Raw genomic sequence first — 20,218 nt, 5'->3', positions numbered from 1 at the left:
TATGTCCAGCCCAACAGAAAAAAGAGCAGCAGCAGCAGTTTGGGAGGGCATGAAGGTAGAGTCACAGAATAAGAAAATAGTACAGCAAATTGAAAGAGGTAGAGGGCATAAAATGCATAAAATATATTAGAATGATCATTTTATGGAAGACGCCTGAATGATTACCATTTATTCTTGGTGAAATATAACTCGTAATACAGCATGTACTAAATATTTTAAATAAGGAAAATAATAGGTTCATGTCAGATGTCCTACAATCCAATCTGATAAAATACCAAATGAGACACAGAGAAATAGAACTTTTGGCAGGGAAAGTTATGTATGTCTGGCATAAGGAAATGTACTTGGAATGAGTGAGAACAAATATTCAGGGTGCAGATTAATTTTTTTTTAAAGAAACTATTTACATGAACTTTTCAGATACCTGAAAGCCTTTGACTGTGTATTTTGAAAGCAAGTATTTTGTTTTAGAAACCCTTGACATTACATTCCCCTAACAGGAGCAATTAACAAAATCATAAACTTATGAGAAAATTTACATATATTCTAATGTTGCACTTTTTGTGATTAAGTAAATTTTTCTCTTGCAATAAGAAATTTCAGCTTCTGTGTGTGATGAACTCCTTATTTTCACTATAATTAGTAGGAAACTGGACAATTTATTATTTCACATTCTGGTGTAAATATAAATGGCTTCTATTTTTCTAAAAAATTAGTTTATGAGATATGAGTGCAGGTGCACTTATCTGAAAAGAAGTGAGATAGTGTATTTGAGAAATAATGGAGGAGGCACTGTCTGTTTTTTTTCAATGCATCGCCTTTGATAGTTGACATAACTCTGCCTTTTAAATGTCCTGCTTTCCAGCCTGTATGTTAAGAAGATCTTTGCCAGTAGCTTTGCACCACCTTGTGACTTTGGAGAATTTCCCCTCAAGGAGGCTACCCAGGTTTATGTCCCCATGGTGCTTGAGAGAGAGGGGAGATTTCAGTTTTAGAAAGAAAAACAGTCAGATATATTTTTAATTGAAATGGGGCAGTGATGGAGAGACTGAATTTGCAGAACCTCCCACAGCAGCAGGATGAACCTGTAAATCTCGACAAGCTGCCATGAGGTCTACAAACTAGAGAGGCACCTGGGTGCCTGAGTTTAAATGGATTGCAATCCTCCAATTCCATACTTGGCATGGTTCCCCCACATGCTGCCCTTTGAGCAATCTTACTCCTCATTGTTTCTCAAAAGATCCTTAGGTGGGGTGCTTCCTACCACTTCTCAGGAAGGAGAACACCGTGAGAAATTTCAGTGCACAATTTTTCTTGGGGAATAACCTGAGCATCACTTTGCCATTTCTTTTTCCCCTCCACACCAAGTCGTTATCAGAAGGGGACCCAAAGCCCTTCACAAACATTAGTATGTACCTACCTATCCCATCCTTCCTGCACGTCACATTGAACAGCAGAATTATCCTACCGCTGTACACAAGCAAGTGTTGGAGTGCAATGCCATAGGACAGATTTTGGAGCAAGTCCGGGCCTAGTAGAGCGAAGTACTGATTGTAGTGTTTACCTGCAACTTGCTCTGCTCAACAAAGACTGTGAATAGCTCTCTGGAGTTGCCAAATATTCTTGCAAAGATGAGTGATCTTCTAAATAGCAGAGTCTGTGAACAATGAAGAAAAATAGTTATTTTTTTGAGATCGTTGCTGATATAGGAATTGAAAGAAAGTTAGTACCATTAAATCTTTTACCAGGGCGACTGGCAGAACTTGAGCCTTTGCAGGTAACCCTGCCTAGATTTAATAACATCCCACTGAAGAACTATTTGTTCTCATGTTGGCATGTTTGTCTTTGGGAGCCACCAAATGGGGAATAGCTACCCTCATTCTCAGCCAGTAAAGACCTGGAAAATCTGCTTTCAGATTTAAAACTCAGAACAATCGTACCATCCTCATAAGCACATTAAATACTGCAGTAAATGTCAGAAATCCATGTAAATCTTTTCAAATTTGCAAGCAATAGCTCTTTCACTGCCACTGAGCAGCCTGTACTCCTGACCCCTTTAAAGCAAACCTCTCAGGCCTCCAGCAGTTCTCTCAGGGTGATTCACGCAGATCTTCTGCTCGCAGTCTGGGCCTTGGCTGCAGTCCCTGGGTATCGAGCTCAGCTCCATTGTGCCCTTGCTATTCTGTCCTCTCTGCAGCAGCGTCTGTGGTAATTAGTAGCCAACCAGTCCTCCTGAAACAAAATACCGTTAATACAGTGCAGCTGCATTTCAAATAAACCCTGTCTTACATGCTATAGAAGACACAGCGCCTGCTTCTCCCTAGTACTGCCATTCCCCGAGTTTAGGAAAGCTAGATTCCTCGAGGCTCCTCTGCAGACACTGTCTCTCTGCCAACCTGTATTCTTAGCAAACTGCTGGCAAGCGCCACTACCATCATCGGAATCAGACCAAGGCGCTGCATACGGTCTGCAATATACAGAAGACATGATTCAAGGTCTCAGAAGCCAGCTTGGTTCTTTGAAGTTCCAGTGGGCACCAAGAGTTTCTTCCCCAGAAAGGTACTACGGGGCTGCTTTGTTTGCCCTTTGCTTAGCTTCTATTAAGCTAAACCAACGCATGCACACAAGAAAGCCTTTCAACTGCCAGGTGCCCTTCTCAGGCCCTCAGCTGAGCTACAGCAGCCTCATGAGGACAAGCTCCCTTCTGACAGAAGCCCTCTGAAGGCTGAAGGACACGCTTCTGTTTTCACACTCTCCCACTGCTCTCGGAACTTTACTTTAGATTCTGATTTCTTCTGGCAAGATCCCAGGTGCTGTTAGACAGAAAAATTGCTGTTCTTGATAAGGTCAGAGGAAAACCAGTTTCAGGATACAGTAGTGTAAGTGGAACTGGTGACATTTGCAGAAAAATAAAGCCTAGAGATCTTTGTACTCTCTCTTACATTAAAAACATTATGAATTATGATGGTGTTTTGGTTAGTGAAAGGATGCTCTTTACAGAATATATGAAAAGAGTATATATATGTACTTGATAAAAGAGTTCACTGATGGAAAAACACCAATATTCATGAAAATCAGGAAAGAATCACACAGAATCACAGAATTGAAGGGGTTGGAAGGGACCTCAAAAGATCATTGAGTCCAACCCCCCGGCCAAAGCAGGTTCCTCAGAGCAGGCTGCCCAGGTAGGCGTCCAGATGGGCCTTGAATATCTCCAGAGGAGGAGACTCCACAACCTCCCTGGGCAGCCTGTCCTGGTGCTCCGTCACCCTCGCCATGAAGAAGTTCTTCCGCATGTCAGTGCAGAACTTCCTGTGAAAGAATAATACTTAAATTTGCATATTGTAATTACCTAGTATTTGGTTTATGAAGACCACATTTTCTGTAAATAGTGTTCATAACATACATTCATGCCAAGGAACATGCACTACGTCATAACCATGCATTGAAAAACAGATTGTGGATGTCCCACAATAAGCGCTGATGTGTTACTTACCATCTTCCAAAAGTAGGAAGAAAACATACTGGACAGAGAGAGGACCCATTTTTAAGGTCCTTTATAATTAGCATGAAAAAGAAATATTGTTATAATTGAGACTAGCCATCATTTTAAAAGGTTTTGAATACACCTTCAAGAAAAGCTTGTGTATCAACTTGGTTATGTTTGTGGTTTGTCCCTTGCCAGTGTTTGCTTATTTGCATAAAATATTGTCAAATTGCCTGATTGTCGTAAGTATCTCTAACAGAGTTGCAGTCTTGTGCAAAGAAGCTTTGCCTCAACTTTCTTTCCTTCTATCTTCATTCAGAAGCTAGTGATCAAATTAGTAGATGAATTCCAGTGGTTTGAGCAAATAGCCAGGGAATCCCAATTTTTGGCAACAGTATGTCATCCACAGCCTTGAGCAAGTAATCAGGCCTCCCTTTGAAGCAGCTGGAAAATACACTGATGCAGTATTCTTTTGGAAACTATTCAATTCTAAGGGTTCATGTTAGCAAAAAATCAGAACATTCAACTCTGATAATTTCTAAATGCAGGGATATTTTGTTTTTAAACAATTTATAATTTTAAATACTTTTTTTTAATGAACAAAACAAAATATTTAAAGATTTTTTATTATTATTATTATTATTTTTTTTTTTTTTTTTTTTCTGGGAGGGAAGTGTGTTTAAGCTTTAGCTTATTTTTGTCATTACTAAAACTCAGGACCAAAAAACAAACTAAAACAAAATAATTTAAGTTTTTGGTGAAATCCTTTATCTGCATTGCTGGGTAAAAACATTTCATGTTCTTCAAATGTGTCATAAAGCTTGATTTGTGCCCTTTGCAAATGCAGTGACAAAGCTTTTTTTAAACAAATTAATGGCAAGCAGAGAAATCACTGAGCTTTCCTTATGATCTACCTTTGTCAGTTTGGGCATTTTGCCATCTTTTGCTCTGGTCCCAAATGAAGTGGTGAAGTAATTTGGATTTCTGTATCTCTTGACTTTCAGATGCTTGGTGATGAAGCAGACTTTGGGGGGTTCCTCCCTAATCCAAGAGTGATTAGTTCAAAAATAATGATACTGTAAGCTAGCCCAAACTCATGGCTTATCACAGCAGAATTGGCACATGGAACTGGGAAAAGTTTCAGAGCTAGTTTTCTTCACGTTGAGAAAAGCTGATAATTGTCCTATGTGTGTATCTGCATGTTTGAATGCAGTCATAGTTGGAGCTTTTCCTTACTCTTTGACACTATGTCAAGCTTATTTGTTCTCACAATTTTTGACTGGGCTTTAGAGGGAAAAAACAAATAAACACAGCAAACTCCCAAGACCCAATCATTGGTCATAGTAAGCATAATGTAGATTCACTCATAACTGTACTATTTTCAAAGCTCTTAAAAATCCTTAGTTGCTTCTACTCTAAGATATTTTCTTGGTTTTGCTAAATGCAGTATATAACAATATAACAAATGTGTGCCTTGGGTTTCTTATGCTTATTAATATGGTGGTGTGAAAGTAATAAACTAGTTTAAAAGAGCATTTCCTTATTGTTTTCAAAATGTAGTTGGAACTGTTGGATGTAAGCTTCTAGCCTGCATTTTTTATAGACTTGCTAGTCAATAGGGTGAAATATATACTCTCAGTAATAGTAAATGTATGTCATGCTGAGTGTTTTTTTTATTATTATTTATTTTCTTACGTTATCCCATTCTTCCTGCTGTATCACGGGACTGTATATTTGGTGAAAGTTACAAAATTACATCATAATCTACAGTTTACTCATATTTTTTTCATAAAAAAAATCCTATGGGCCTGAGCTTTTTACAGTTAGACTTTGCCCAGGGCCTGTTTTATTGCTAGTTTGAGGAAGTATTCACCTAAAGGTTTGAAATTCAAACACATTAAAAAAAAAAAAAAAAAAAAAAAAAAAAAGTTACATACTTTGCAATTGGAATACAATGCTTAGATGTTTATGTATACTAAAAAATGGAAAATAAATAGAAATTGAACCAAAAACAATTTAAATCAAGTGTGCAAGCAGTTTGAAACTTAAATGTAGGTGCAGAATAGAATGCTTTTTCTTGCCAAATTTTGAGCAGAAGTAGGGAATTGCTTAGTTTGAAGAGGTTCAGCATCTGAATAGCAAAACTAAGGGATGCTTTGAATGGTTGTGTCATGTTTTAATCCTAGTATTTTCATTTCACTTGTTTGAAAAAATCGTATAAAAATTAGGTGCAATGAACTCTAGTAATGCCAAAGCGTGTTCATTAGTTATTAGGTAAATGCAGACATTCAGAAAAATTGCAATTCTAGCAGCTTCAGCTTATCAATGAAACCTTTCAAGGCATGCCACCTCTTTGATCTACACATTCCTGAACAAAGGTGTTCCTAATTTCAGCTACTCTCCTCCCTCTACAAGAAGCTTGGCACCAGTCACTTTTCCTTGTAAAATGTGTTTTGAAGGTTTTGGAAACACAATTGAAAATTGTATTGTGTGCAACTTACATATATGCCATCTCTCAAGTAAAATGCTAACATTTTTGCTGACTATTCACATATTTCAAAATGAAGTACTGCTGTTTCTCAGTTATTTTATATTAGTCTTAGTCTATGAACTTTTTGCATTTCATGTATGTGGGGTGTTATGAAGATATACTTTATACACAGAAGTCTGTTCAGCTACACATTTAGCAAGAATAAGGTACTGTTCATGTTCCATGTCCAAAGCTAGGTTTGCTAGTGGAACTTGCACATTTGCATTTCCACTCACGTTATTTAAATTGTCAAGTTACAGAGCCAGCATGCAATTGACCTTTATAAGCTGAATCATAAACTTACTCTGTTCCTGTTGTGGCTTATCTCAATGCAGCCCCACTCCAGGGCAGAGAGCATTCCCCATCACACCACACCCTGGGTTGTCTGTCACCTCCAGGCAGAGGCAGGGGAAGGTCCCAGGACACTGGCAGGGGTGTATCCCTGTAGGACAAAGATGCCTTCTTTATCCTAGATCAAATAATAGGTTACCATGCCACACATTTTCCTGAGACATCTGTGCCCTCCATCTTCCAGTCAGAGGGACATTTGCTTTTAAGTCCTACTTGATACCATGTCCCGTAGACAGACCTTCTCTGGGGAAGATCGCGAAGGGAAACGGCAGAAGAAAGTATAAAAGAGCATTTATTAAGGATTTTCTGCTCACCTCCCAGATGGGCTGCAGCCAAAGGTACTAAGAGAGCTGGCTCCTGTCCCTGTGAGGCTGCTTACTATAATCCTTGAAAGGATATGGAGATTGGGAGAGGTTTTCCATTATGGGAGAAAGGCAAATGATGCACCCATCTCCAGAGAGGGCAAGAAGGATGATGCAGGGAACTGCAGACAGTCAGTCTCTGGGACAATCGTGGTGCAAACATCTCAGAAGTCATTTCTGAACATATGAAAGAGACAGTGGTGTCTGGGAAGAGCCAGCACAGATTTTCGAGTGTAAATCATGCCAGACGAACCTGATTACCTCCTGTGATGAATTGACTTAATCTGTGGATGATGGGAAAGCAGAGGTTGTTTGATGGGCAAAATCCTGACTGGGTTGTTGTTCAAATGGGCTCACACTCTGTCTGGAAGCTGGTTACAAACTGAATTCCTCAGGGGTCTGTCCTCTCTGATATCTTTATCAGTTTTGTGGAGTAAGAGACAGGATGCAGTACTATCAGGCTGTGGACTGATGATACTAAATGGAGGGCGTAAGTTGGTATGCTCAAGACCAGGCCTGCCACTCAGAGGGATTCGCACTTGCTAGAGGACAGGGCCAACAGGGCCCTCATGAAATTGTGGGGACAAATGCAGCATCCTCCATCTTGGGGAGACTGGACCCCTGTGTAGGCCGGGGCACGACTGGCTTGGCAACAGCTCTGCTGAAATACAGGGGAAGCCTCGGGGTGGGCTGAACCCTGTCAGTGCAAACCCTGGCAGCAGCGAAAGGACGTTAGACTGTATCAAGGTGTTAGACTGCACAGGTGTTAGATCAAGGGAACTGATAATTCCCTTTCACTCAGCACTCACTAGACCACATCTGGCAGAATGAATCCAGTCTTGAGTCTCCCAGTGCATGAAAGCAGTTGATAAACCTGAATTAATCCATCGGAGGGCCTACAAGATGGCTGGGGGCTGAAGTGTGAGACTTAGAGGGAGAGGCTCAGGCAACGGGTTATGTTCAGCCTACAGAAGAGAACAGCAACTTTCCGGTTCCTAAAGAAGAGGTTGCTGAGAAGATCGGGCTGGGCTTTCTGCCAAAGAATGAGCAACGAAGATCATAAACGAACACGGGAGGCTTGGGCTAGATATAAGGAAAAAAAAAGATACCACGTGGACAAATAGGCAGTGTAACAGATCGCCCAGAGGGGTTGTGCAGTCTGCATGGAGGATTTTAAGACCCAACTGGACAAAGGTATAAGCAACCTCGGCTGGATTAGATGACCTCCCCAAATCCCCTGCACGCTCGATTACTTTATGATGACTCTTAGGGTGTATCTTCTCCGTCTCCTCTGTAGAATTTCCTCCATTTAGTACAGTTTACATCTATCTTTGCATTTAAAGTCATTGCATACATTTCCTCCACGCACCAGGAAAATTACATTAAAGGTTGGCCCCCTAATTTTAGCTGGACAAGATCTAAGACAACTTGAGCAAAAAACTTCAAGAGACAGGATGCGACATTTTTTTATTGTTTTTAATACGAGTGAATAGATTAAAAGATCTGAAATGTTTTAAAGCAATATACATACTGAATAAATAATATGCACAGGAGAGTCATGTCTACATTATAACACTGGCTAGTATTCAGAATACTTAAAATAAATCCAGTGACATTGGATAAAGTCCATAAAAATGCTATCCTGTCTTCCCTTGTATGAAATTGTTCAAGTATAAAAAAATCCAATACAGTGTAAAATACTAAATTCCATTTCGGTCAAGAATAAAAATTGCAAGTATTGTAGTTTCACAGGACAATGTAAAGCAGCATTTCCTAGCAAAGGGAAAAGTAGTCAGTCTACATACAGATGAGTGAGAAAACTGCACTAATGTATTTGAGAGGTCTACATGGACATCTATTAGAGGGAAAAAGAATGAACTAGCAATATTTTATGTAAAAACCTAAAAAAGTGTTAATTTAAGAGTACCCTCATACAGTGCACTTACTGAATTTAAATAAATCCAAGTCAAAATCCTTAGTTAATTAGGTTAATATTTAATATGCTACATCTAACCCTACTAAATAATTTATGCCATGAGATGAATACATAATTTTACAGTGTCACATCTAAAGTTGCTTTCTTTAGAGCGCAGCATAGTAAAACTTTCAAAATAAATATTTCTTTTTAAATAGCATAACAATTAAGGCACAGTATAAATCACATACCATTAACCCTTCAAGAACTGCAGTCTTGGTAACAAAAGTTGCCTTGTGTACTGTATGTTCACTAATAAATATTTTAAATATAATCCTGAAATAGATATTAAAATTGTACAAATGGTTTCAGAAAAGAAAATTCCCTTAAAACAGTTCTTAAAGGTTTTAATTCATTAAGCTTCATCCTGCCTTTATTCACAAGTTACGAACAGATGCAATAAATAGAAAGAGAAGGCTGTTGTAGTAAAGGGCTGATCCTATTTTAGAATCAGAATAGCTGACACCAGCAGTTAAAGTTTCCCAAAAGTGAAACAGGATGGGGCGAGGGATTAGGATGTGACAAGCTCATCACATGAGCACGAGTGATGTGTTCTGTCCAGAACTGTCTGTGTTATTGATTGTCTCTACAGCTGTTGCACCCCTTACTTCCACATCACTTGCTCCATAGTTCCACTCATCCAGAGGACAGATAAGAAAATAACTTTGGTGCCTGTCCGCCATCTTACTAGCAGGCCATCTTCCTCGGATTGTTCGATGCCCATTAGTGAAACACTGGGAAGATGCTATCTCACGAAGACAGCTTTTGAAAGCTACAAAGGACGATCAGTGCTTTAAGCTTGTTTCCTCTTAAAATGGATAAAGGTTACATATTGCTGACTCAGTTTTTTCCCCTGGTTCAAACTTTTCGAATACCATATTCTCACTTATAAAAGGCAGTTTTGCTTCCCTGATACTGTAAAAAAATTCACCTTTGCTTTTTGGTTCTCGTTTCTTTGTTTGTTTGTTTTAAAATACAAAGTCCCATTGCTACTCTGCCACTCTTTCATGACAGTACAGTATTTTTTTTTCCATTTTCTTCGGGATTGATACTTGAAACTAGACATGCCACGCTACCCCTCCCCTCTAACAACATGATTTGGATGCATACTGTATGAAGACAGTGGAACAAAATTCTTTAGTTTCACAATAGCATCGCTTTCCTTAAAGCTCCTTAGTTAACATCAATTGTCTCTGAACAACTACTTATACTGGAAGGCCGAAAAGAGGAAGAGAAAGAGCGAGCTTCCTTCAGGAGTCCATCTGCTATTGCATACGGTCTGCCTGCAGCTGTTGGGGTTGGTACTGGCCAAAAGCCGCAGCGGCCGCAGCGGCCGTCCCCGGAGCTGCTGCGGTGATGGGCTGCTGCACCGCGTAGCCGTAGCCCCCCGCCGCCACGTAGCCAGCGGCAGCAGCTGGCGAGGCAGCGTACGGGTACTGCTCATAGGCGGCCGCGGCGGCTGAGTACTGGGCGTACGCAGCTCCGGTGTAGTCGATGTAGGGCGTAGTGGAAGCAGCGGCTGCTGCGGGCTGCACGTGGGGAATTACCACTCCGGGCTGCACAAAAGCCTGTGGATAGACATAGTGAGCTGGGATCCTGTTGAAAGATGGGAGAGGGAGTCAGAGGTGGTAGGCGAGTCAGCGCCTAAGAGTCACATCCATACTCCGAACTAAACCAAACTCAATTTAGTTGTTGTTATGTGCATAGGGTTGCCACAATAACGAGGCTGAACGGACCAATTATCAGATCACTGGCCCAAAGAGGTGCGTTGCTCCAAAGCACAGCATTCTAGCTGACTTAATGTTGCTTGAGGATAATATGTGTAATGCTATTAAAACCTTTAGAAGGACCAGGATTGCTGATGTCACTTTTAAGGCAACTCTAAAGGAGTAAGATTGATTGCAGTATTTGTTTTTCAAAACACCTACAAGCGGTTTTTATTTTGCTGCTCCTCACTGAACTACTTGACTCTTAGTGAAATTATTTCCTGTGAGTACTCTTATTATTAGTAACTGAGCAGTTTGACAATGTCACCATAATGAGTTTGACAACAGCCAATAAGGCAACAAAACGGTTTAACCCTGATTTTATGTAAAGTCTTCTCGGGGGGGGGGGGGCGCCCGCCAGAAAAGACAAGTGTATTGTGGCAACCCTACTTAAGTTGCTATGCAGACTCAGCACACATTAATTTCTCTGCAACCTCAGTCACCCTTATTAAAAATAAGAAAAAAAAAAAAACAACACAGGCGACAAAGGAGTTTAAATAAAGTTCACAAGTGTGGTAAACACAGCAAGAATCACACTTTCCAAACGAACTATAGTGCAGCTCACTCCGTCACAAGAGGCCATTGAGGGGAAGCTACATAGATGCTATTAAAATCCATAACAGTGACTCCTAAGTACATGTGCATCACACTTCTATAAAGGTCATAAGGACACAAGGGTCAAACCTGTTTGATTATCAGGCCACTGATGTCCTGTTTTGTGCCAGCTTGTTTATTTCTATGCAAGACATACAGCATAGAGTTTTTTGGGAGGTGGGCATAGGATTAAGTCTAAATAGATCTGGTGCTTAACAAAAGCAAAAACAAAAACAAAAACACAGATTTATGGCTTGAGCAATAACCATTCTGAACAGAGCAGTACACACACTTTCCCGTCTTCTCCAAGTCACAAAACTTGCTTCCTTGGCTTGTTTACTTAGCCCTTCAGTTTTGAAAACTGGTCATATCATTGTTTTAGCACACAAGCATACATATAAATTCATCTCATAGTTGTGTTTTATCATATAATACGATTTTTAGAAATAATGTATCTAACATAATTTTCATTTTACATGCATAGTCCTGAATTTCCACAGGGAAGTCCTTCATGCATGGAACTCGGTTCCAGAGAGTGAATCTTTATAAATCCATGAAAAACTGCTTGTACAAATTTACTACTATTTGATACTGAAATTTACCTTTACACAGAACTCGAAAGACTGCACGAACCTTCTACTGCACTGTAAGCACAGATGCAAATTGCAACGGTACAATCTGTCCTCCAAATGCAAGTTTTAATTGAAAGTTTTTTGTTTGTTTAACTTTTAAAATAACTTCAAGAATTACTTAAATGGTCAACAAGGAAACATTTCCATCAGAAGGGACACTGTCAACTAGATTCACAGCAAACTACAGTTTAAAATACGTGATAACCAGACTTTGGAACAGCCCAGTTTTCTGTTTAAGAGAAAAAGAGCTCGGTGGAGTGGATAAGCATACTAGCAGAGAGGAGTTTGCAGTTGCCGTGTTTCAGAACATGACACCACAACATGAACACCACAATCATAAAAACCCAACATGTCAACGGAATTCATGTCCTACTGTGTGAAGGGAGAAATGAAAAAAATGAGAGTGACAAATAGGGGGTGGGGAGGGAAAGAAAACATAAAACAAAACAGTAAGTTGGGTTTTTAAAACTCACCTCATTTATGAAGTGATTAGCCAGAAGTGCATTTGAAGCATATTTAAGCTGGCTCTGTGCATTTAAATATACATCATTACCTGAGCTCTCCATCCGAAATGGATGAGCAAAAACAAGCATTTTGTATTGGTCACCAGCCAAGCACAATCTTAATAGATATAACACCATGTTTCTTAAGTATTAAGTAAAGAGGAACAAAAACAAATTTGAAGTCAGTGAGAGCCTTTTCTGCATCATGTAAGAGTCCATTTAACATCACAGTACTTGTTACATACGGCATTGATGAGACAGAATAATTCTAACAGGACGGATACAATAAGAGAGCTTATCTAGGTGCTTGTGTTGTCTCAAACCGATGTTACTAAGATTTTCTTAGGACATTAGGACACTCGACAGTATCCTTGAACAAGACAGAAAGATACATGTGCTCCCGCTTAAACTCTTGTGACTTGTTTTATTAAGCCAAGAAAATAACAGGTGGTGAAGTTATGAAACATTATCTGTTTGCCACCTCTTACCCTACAATAAACATAAACCCTGTGCAGGCTCCTCACCACCATGCCATTTCACACATGGTGATTGACAGCGTAAGCTGCAGTGGGGCTATTTTTGATCATCTGTCATGCTGCAACTGTTTTGAGTCGAGTAAAACGGCTTTATATGGCCAAAGTAAATTTCTACCTTCTGCAGAGGCCAGCACATGGAGACCTCAGCCATTCAGAACCTCACTGCTTTTAATGCTCTGCCAGGTCAAAAGTTGAAAAAGCAATTTCCAATTAGGCTGGATATCCTTAGACTCATTAATTTTAAATAAAAGCTGCTGCTTTGTTTTTGAAAGTAAGTGTGTGAGAATTGTACGTGGCTTAAGCATTTTTTCCTGGCAGTAGTTTTTATTTTGGAACATATATTTGTTGTTTTAAGCTTTTGCACGAAAGGCAAAGGAAAGCCACGTTTAACTTTAGCAGTAACTGTAGCTTTGGGATATTCAAAATGAAATGGCATACACTCCCGCAACGTGCCTTAAGACTTCCGTTGCTGTTGTAACAGGTTTGTGTTTTGCTAAGACCTCTGAATACAATCCTGTAAGTGATCATAAAGTGACAGCTAATTGTTTCAAAGGAAAGAAAGGACTTTCTAGACTGCTGCAGAGCTGTGTCATACAGAAATTCATCAGTAGTAACACATGACTCTCAACATTGCATTCTTGAGAAAGTAGTTATTTAACTTGGAAAGATATGTTTTGCTCTGGACCATCATCAGGTTTTGTAAGCATAGTTAGAGAGTAGATTTGAGTCAATGAACAGCTTTCCTGAGAGCAGGAATAGGGTACAGAAGCATCAAGAGATACAAGACCCTTGACGTGCTTCCTTTTAAGTTTGTGTCTGGTAACAGTAAGAGGACATTTAGCATTCTGCGGGTTAACTTTCAACTGTTGTGGCTTCATTCCCTAGCTCCAGATTATCAGTAGTCTAATACTATACAGATCTTCTGATCACAAACTCAAGAGAAGGCATTTCCTTCTCTCTTAAGAAAGGCAGAATTGCCTAGCTCTTAGAAGGCAGGTAGTATCAGCTAACCATGTGATAATAAATTTATTAACTTGGGATTTAACTAGGGTCTGAACTAAAAACTAAGAACGTTCTCGTTTTGAGTGAGATACAAGTTTTGGACAATAAACGAAGGGAAAAATATTCTCCAACAGGACAAGTCATCACCTGCACCAGTGCCTCTGCATAACCCCGTATTTTTCCATCAATATTAAGGTAAAAATTACAAAAGCGAAATGAGTAAAACTATTTTAGGAGGCAAAGTCATCCTCCCCCTCCATAAATTCCTATTGAATTCAGAGATAGTATTTTAATAAACAATCCTGAAAACAGAGCTGTATAGATAACCAGTCCTGTGATCAAACAGCTTCCTAGGAAACACACCAAAAATAAGACAGATGCTGAATTTAAAGAGCAGGGTGAAATGTTAATTGGTGGTCAAGTTGGTCTCTGCAGCACTGAATAAAGAATTCCCAGAATTGAAATGCTTCATGCATTGAAGCTAATCTAGTTGCTGGCTGCCTCCACCACAATAATGTTGTACTTAATTCAGAATATTGTCCTTACTGTATCTTCTCAGTAAAGTAATGTAACATAATCCAATTATCTTCAGTTTCTTGCTTGGTAGGTGGGGAACCATAACAAAACACTGCTGACCATGCCAGAGCATGGCTGCACCTCACTAATTTGCACTCTGGTAGGAAAAAAGTAAAAATAAAATGTTTGGAGCTTTTATGTATGGATTAGCAGAGAGTTGGTAGTGACTCATCACTACAACCTGTTTAATACAGCGTATTAGTAAAGTGTACTTTTTCAAAGTGCAACTGCACAGGAAGAAGAAAGGCTTTAAGGTGACCACATATTTCGGTGCAATCCATGCAACATCCTTTACGAGTGAACTCTCAGATGAAATAGATGCAAGTAAGCACTGAAACAACCCCACTTTATTGTCAAGGAAAAAAGAGAATGAAGGTGTTCATTCATCCTAACGAATGCTGTTCTTCCTAATCCAAACCGTATTCTTTAGAAAAGACACAGGTTACTGGAAATTTTGAGGGGGAAGCAGGGTTAATAATCTCCTTTGCTTGCACATAGCAAAAGAGTGGCAAAAAACAAGAATTAAAAATGACCAAGTTGATTACGTGCAGCCCTGGGACTAACATGCCTTTTCTTCAGATCTATATACATTGCATTAGAAATAAAACCTTATTCAGCCTGCTGGAAGAATTTCCCTGACCTGAACAAGATTTAACTGACCTATTGTAGGCTCAGGGTAAGTAAAGCAAGAAGAAGCCCTACATTTGCACAGCCCTTGAAGCAAGGGGGTGCACAGGGTCTCCTTTTTTTGCTGTGCTCAGAAAATAGTCTCTCCATGGCTGATCCCCAGGCAGTCCACTGGGTCCTCTGAGCACCAGTGCTTGAGCAGCTCTGCAGACAGCACACTCCACCTCCTGCCTACCTTAGTGCAGGCATCATAAACTGATCGCTGCATATACACTGTCGGCTCCTCACGCTTCAAAGAAGTCAAACAAAATACAGCAGAGGAAAATCATAGGAAGATGAAGGAGAAGAAAAAAAAAAAAAAAAAAGACAAAGTTTTCCACAACCTCTCCAAGTGTCTCAGAAGAACAAACATTCTCTTTTAAGAGTACATTAAGTGTCCAGGAAAACTTTTTCCTGCAGTTTTGAGGACAGGAACTTTACCTATAGATGAACTGAGAAGCTGTTCTTGCTTAGTAACAGCTAGGTGCACTATTCTAGCTTTCCTAGTCAAATAAACAAAATACATTTGTGACACATTTCCCCTACTTTATTGTTAGCTTACTCATTAATTAGCAAAATGCATTATTTTGTGATGTGCTTCTCAGCCAGTGTGCATTAGTGAAGTGACACTGTATGGAAAGTTTAAAGCAGACCTCACCTCCTAATTATACGCCTATAAGAAGCAAGAGTTAGAGATACTTAGGAATAGTATACTCGAGTAAAGGAGAAATGTGCTACTTATTAAAGTCAGAGTGAAGAAAAAAATCTCCAATTAGAAAGCCCAAATGGACGCACATTGTTAATAAGGAGCTCCACACCCCTCCCAAGAACAAAACCCCCAAAATTATGAACATGCAAGCAATATGTTGATTTACTTAAAAATCAAGAAGTCACACGATTTAGCACTCACTACAAAATAAGGTTAAAAAAGTCACAAGCTACAGCTTGAAAGCAAAGAAACAAAAAAGGCCCTTTGCTCCCCATGGCAAAGTCACTCCTCAACAACAAAACCAAAATTAAAAAGACCCCCCCAAAAAAACTTTCACTACAGCTCTTTCAAGTAAATAAAAGCACACAGTTTAGCTATCAACACCACTTCATTACTGTAATAAATAAATAAAAAAAGCACACGGAGGTCTATTGACTATATAAAAAAACATACATGCATCGTTAATCACCATTTTAGCTTGTTTGTGTTTGAGTCTACTGGTTACAGAGTTTAATTCCAAACAGAACTATTCCACCTCTTATCATCATATCCTTCTGATCAGTTATCTTAACTGTAAACGATCCCTGTCAGATTAGAAAGAGATAAATAACATTGAGTCAAGCTGAAAAACGAGAAACGGGGCACAGCAATCTTGCATAAAGTCATACCTCCTTGTTTTATCATAGGGTCATACGGGACTGGACTGCTTAGGTGGAAGGGACACGTCCCACACAACTTGACTCGGCTACAGCATTCAGAACATTACCGACAAGGTGAGCACATCTACGGGCATACGTTTGCAAGTCTGAGAGCTTCAGTATTGCTGGTGAGTTTATAAGGCTGCTACTGCAAGAGGCCTTCAAGGATCATACTTTTTCTTTTTTTTCTTTTTTTTTACAAAAAGATTTTTCCTCCCCTGTTGGAGGTCCCATTGAACAGACTTACCCAAAAGGCCTCTGTATGAGAGCTGGATGAATCTGTTGAACACCAAAGGCAAAACCTACCAACAAAAACACATCACATTCTCTGTATGAGTGTTCTTCTGCTACTTGTTTATGCTGTACATGCACACGCACGCAAACACAGAGTAACAGCCTTCACCAACAACCTCCAGTGACGATGCCTGTAAGGCTGCGGAACCACAGATTAGAAAGCAAAATAAATCAACCCATACTCACACACACACACGCGCACGAGGAAATTAAAACAGTGATGTGCACTTTCACTGAGATGTTCAGAAGAATGACTTTGGCTAAACAATGAGCACAGAGTTTTTATTAACTTCTTACTTTGTGCTCCATCCTGGTCCCTAATGCCAGCCCCCAAAGGATGATACACTTTGTGTACTTTTGACAGAATCAAATTTGAGCCCTCTCTGCACATGAAGACTGAGCACTGGGGTCAAATCCTAACTTCATTGCTCTTCTTCAAATGCTGCCCAAGCATAACGAACCCCCCCCTTTCCTTTGTGGGCACTAAATTACTCACGAGAGTGTTCCTCGGGCTAAGCACGCAGGAATTCAGAGCAGCTTCCTTTAGAGCGGCAGCGTGCACACACTCTGCGTTACCAGGTCTCTCAGTGCAAAGTTTGGGAAGTGGACAAGACATCGCACTGGCTCAGATGTGGGCTTAGGAAGAGCCATTTCATTTTAAAGTCTGCCTAATAGCTCCCATCTGCCTCGGGACTTTGCTTTGAGTTACTGTTTGTATTAATAAGACCGCACACATTGGAAGCGATTCATTCCTAGGCCGATCTTTCCCTGCAGCGATACTGTAAATGGTCAGCGCCACTGCATTCCCCGCAGTGGGAATAACCACTGAAGTGTCCGAGCTGTGGAAATCTTCCTGGAGAACTTCAGATATGTCAGCCCTGATCGCTTTTGGCATTTAAACAGGGCTTGTGTAGGAAATAGCCAGAAAGTGCCTACACGCTGCCTTCAAAAACCGAAACCAAAGCACACCCAAGGGACGTGCAGGACGGCGCGACCTTTTAAACACTTCACTCCCTGCAGAAACCTCGGGTGCACACAGACAAGCCGTGGGGGGCCACATCCTCACCTGGCTGCATTATCCTCGGCTTGGCGCCCAGGTATGCCAGGTTGACGTTGGCTTTCCTGCCGTCGATGATGGGGTTGGGGTCCTTGCAGGCTCTCTCAGCGGCGGCTCTGTCAGCCATGGTGACCTGGGGAGGGGCCGGTGGGTGGGTTATGGTCACAGCGGGTGGTAGTGGGGCAGCCCCCGACCCTCAGCAGCCCCCGGCCAACTGCAGGGGAGCGGGCTGAGGGGCTGAGGGGTGGAGGGCACGGGCCGGGCCCCGCTGGCGGCAGCCCGCCGGGCAGATAACCCCCGGAGCGGCCGTATCGGGGAGCAGCAGGCACCCCAGCGGGGCAGCCAGGAGCCAGGAGATTCCCCAAGCTTCACGCCTCGGCAGGGAGGGAAAAAGAAAGAAAAGAGAAAGAAAATAAAAGGAAAAAGAAGAAGAGAAAGAAAGAGAGAGAAAAAGAAAGAGAAAGAAAGAAAGAGAGAGAAAGAAAGAGAGAAAGAAAGAAAGAAAGAGAGAAAGAAAGAGAGAAAGAGAGAAAGAGAGAGAAAGAGAAAGAGAGAAAGAGAGAGAGAGAGAAAGAAAGAAAGAAAGAAAGAAAGAAAGAGCAGAAAAGAAGGGAAAAAGGAAAAAAATAACAGAGGAGGGGGAAGCAAAGCCCCCCGCAGCTGTGGCCCCGCTCCCCGTTGCCCCCCGCAGCCCGGCACTTACAAAGCCGTATCCCCGGGACTTGCCGGTCTGCCGGTCGGTGATGACCACCGCCTCCTCGATGTCGCCAAAGACCTCGAAGTACTTGCGCAGGCTGGAGTCGGTGGTGTGGTAGGGCAGCCCCCCGACGAAGATCTTGGTGTAAGTGGTGTCCTTCTGCGTCGTGTGCATCTTCCGCCCGGCCCCGCGGGGCGCCGCGCTCCGCACCCACGGGTGGCCGCCGGGCGAGCCCCCTGCTTCCCGGTGAGCCCCTCTCCTCCGCTCCCCCTGCTCCCGGCTCGTCGGCCCCCTCTCTCCCGGCCCTCCCGGCTCCCCCCGGCACCCGGCTACGGGGCCAGTCCCTCTCGCAGCTTCCTCCTCCCTCCGGAGCGCAGCCCCGCAGCCTCCGGGGCTCTCGGGGTCGGCGGCGGGAGGAAGAAGAAGAGGAAGAGGAGGAGGAGGAGGAGGAGGAGGAGGAGGAGAGGCACCGGGAGCCGGCAGGAGCAGCGGCTGCAAGGACAGAGCAGCGCACAGAACAGCAGCACGGCAGCGCGGGGCCTCCCCCCCCCTAAAAGCCACCGGGTCGGGCACTCTCGGTTCCTCCTCCTCCTCCTCCTTGCAGGGGCGGGGACGGCGGCAGGCCGGCCCCCCGGGGCTGGCACACAGCTGGCGGCAACAGCTGGATGCCCCCCGCACGCCGGGACCCCCGGGCGAGGGGCTGCTCCGGGAAGGGGGGCCCAAGGGGGGGGGGGCTGCGAGACCCCCGAGCGCGGCTTGGCTTCGCCCCGGGCTCGGGGGGATGCGGGGGGCCCTTGGGGGTCACCGCTGCGAGCATCGCGTGGTTGCACCCCAAGCTGCAGGCAGGGCTGGGACCCCAGCCCCTCGGCCCTTGGGTGGTGGGGTGGTGCTGGTTGCTGTTTGTTGCTCCGGGCACAGGGCGAGAGAAATCGGTGAAGCTGCTTCCCTCGTCATTCCCTCCTCTGGCTGCCCCTGCCCTGTGCGGTGGCTCTGAAGGACACCGAGGAACAAAAACTGGGAAGGACACCGAGGAACAAAAGAGAGGAGGCCTGTGTGACATGGAGGACTGTGGGAGCTGGGGGGGAGGGAGGCTCACAGGGAGGCAGGAAGGATGGGAGGAAGGTTAAAGATTGGAGAAAACAGATGAGCACATGTGTATAGGCTTCTGGACCATTCCCCTGTGGTCACAGAGTCTTGATAAGTGCTGGTGTCTCTTTTTCCTTTTTCTTCTAGTACTTTTGGCTGTTGGACTTTTTCCTGTGGAGTCCCTTGTAAAAAAGAGCAATGCACCAGTTTGCAGAAGGGACTTTGACAATACTTTACTGCCCCTCCAGTACCAAACCTTAACCATAATGCCAACATTTACCCCTAGACTGAGGCCGTGCTTGCCCCATTTCTAACCTTGGCCCCATTTTATTTTTATTTTATTTATTTATTTATTTATTTATTTCAGCAGTCTTGTTCTAATGTCCTGTACAGTACCTAGGCCATGCTGTCTCTAAAACAGGCCCTACCTGAGCCTTAAGATTGTTCAGATTAAATCAGTTGGGTTGGTATGTTGGCACTAACTGAGATTTGAGCCTAGCAACACTCGCAGGATCTTGAGATATGAAAGGCTGAGAGCTGGGATGTTTTAGCCTCGAAATGAGGAGGGTCAAATAGAATCTCATCAATGTGCATAAATACCTGATGGGAGGATGCAATTGAGACAAAGCCAGGCTCTTTTCAGTGGTGCCCAGTGCCAGGATGAGAGACCAGGGGCACAAAATGGAGCACAGGAGGT

General features: G+C 42.4%; 1 protein-coding gene across 8 annotated transcripts; it reads right to left on the bottom strand.

Annotated features, from left to right (window-relative positions):
• Positions 1-8,185: 8,185 nt before the first annotated feature.
• RBM24 (RNA binding motif protein 24) lies at positions 8,186-19,016 on the bottom strand. 8 transcript variants are annotated; one of them, XR_004748015.1, is made up of 5 exons: positions 18,442-19,012; positions 17,748-17,871; positions 16,635-16,689; positions 16,159-16,273; positions 10,150-10,273 (listed from the first exon to the last, which is right to left on the bottom strand). XR_004748015.1 is itself a non-coding variant. In XM_035316776.1 (5 exons), the coding sequence occupies exons 1-4, from the start codon at positions 18,607-18,609 to the stop codon at positions 16,397-16,399; spliced, it is 423 nt and encodes a 140-aa protein (XP_035172667.1). In that variant the 5' UTR covers positions 18,610-19,016; the 3' UTR covers positions 10,167-10,301; positions 16,358-16,396. The 8 variants fall into 8 exon arrangements, 5 of the variants coding, with proteins under 5 accessions (XP_035172665.1, XP_035172668.1, XP_035172667.1 ...); XR_004748013.1 differs by having other exon boundaries at positions 10,164-10,301; XR_004748014.1 differs by having other exon boundaries at positions 10,167-10,301; positions 16,143-16,273.
• Positions 19,017-20,218: the final 1,202 nt, after the last annotated feature.

Source organism: Oxyura jamaicensis, chromosome 2 (genome assembly GCF_011077185.1).
Source record: "Oxyura jamaicensis isolate SHBP4307 breed ruddy duck chromosome 2, BPBGC_Ojam_1.0, whole genome shotgun sequence".
NCBI classification, from domain to species: domain Eukaryota; kingdom Metazoa; phylum Chordata; class Aves; order Anseriformes; family Anatidae; genus Oxyura; species Oxyura jamaicensis.
Note: the sequence above shows the minus strand (reverse complement) of the source record. Positions and strands in the feature narration are given on the sequence as shown.

Excerpts from the sequence above, each read along its gene's own strand:
- RBM24 (XM_035316774.1), bottom strand. The coding sequence starts at position 18,609 with ATGCACACGACGCAGAAGGACACCACTTACACCAAGATCTTCGTCGGG. Across the intron at positions 17,872-18,441 it reads AGTCCCGGGGATACGGCTTT|GTCACCATGGCTGACAGAGC; the intron begins GTAAGTGCCGGG and ends GCCCCTCCCCAG. Across the intron at positions 16,690-17,747 it reads GCCGAGGATAATGCAGCCAG|GTTTTGCCTTTGGTGTTCAA; the intron begins GTGAGGATGTGG and ends TTTTGTTGGTAG.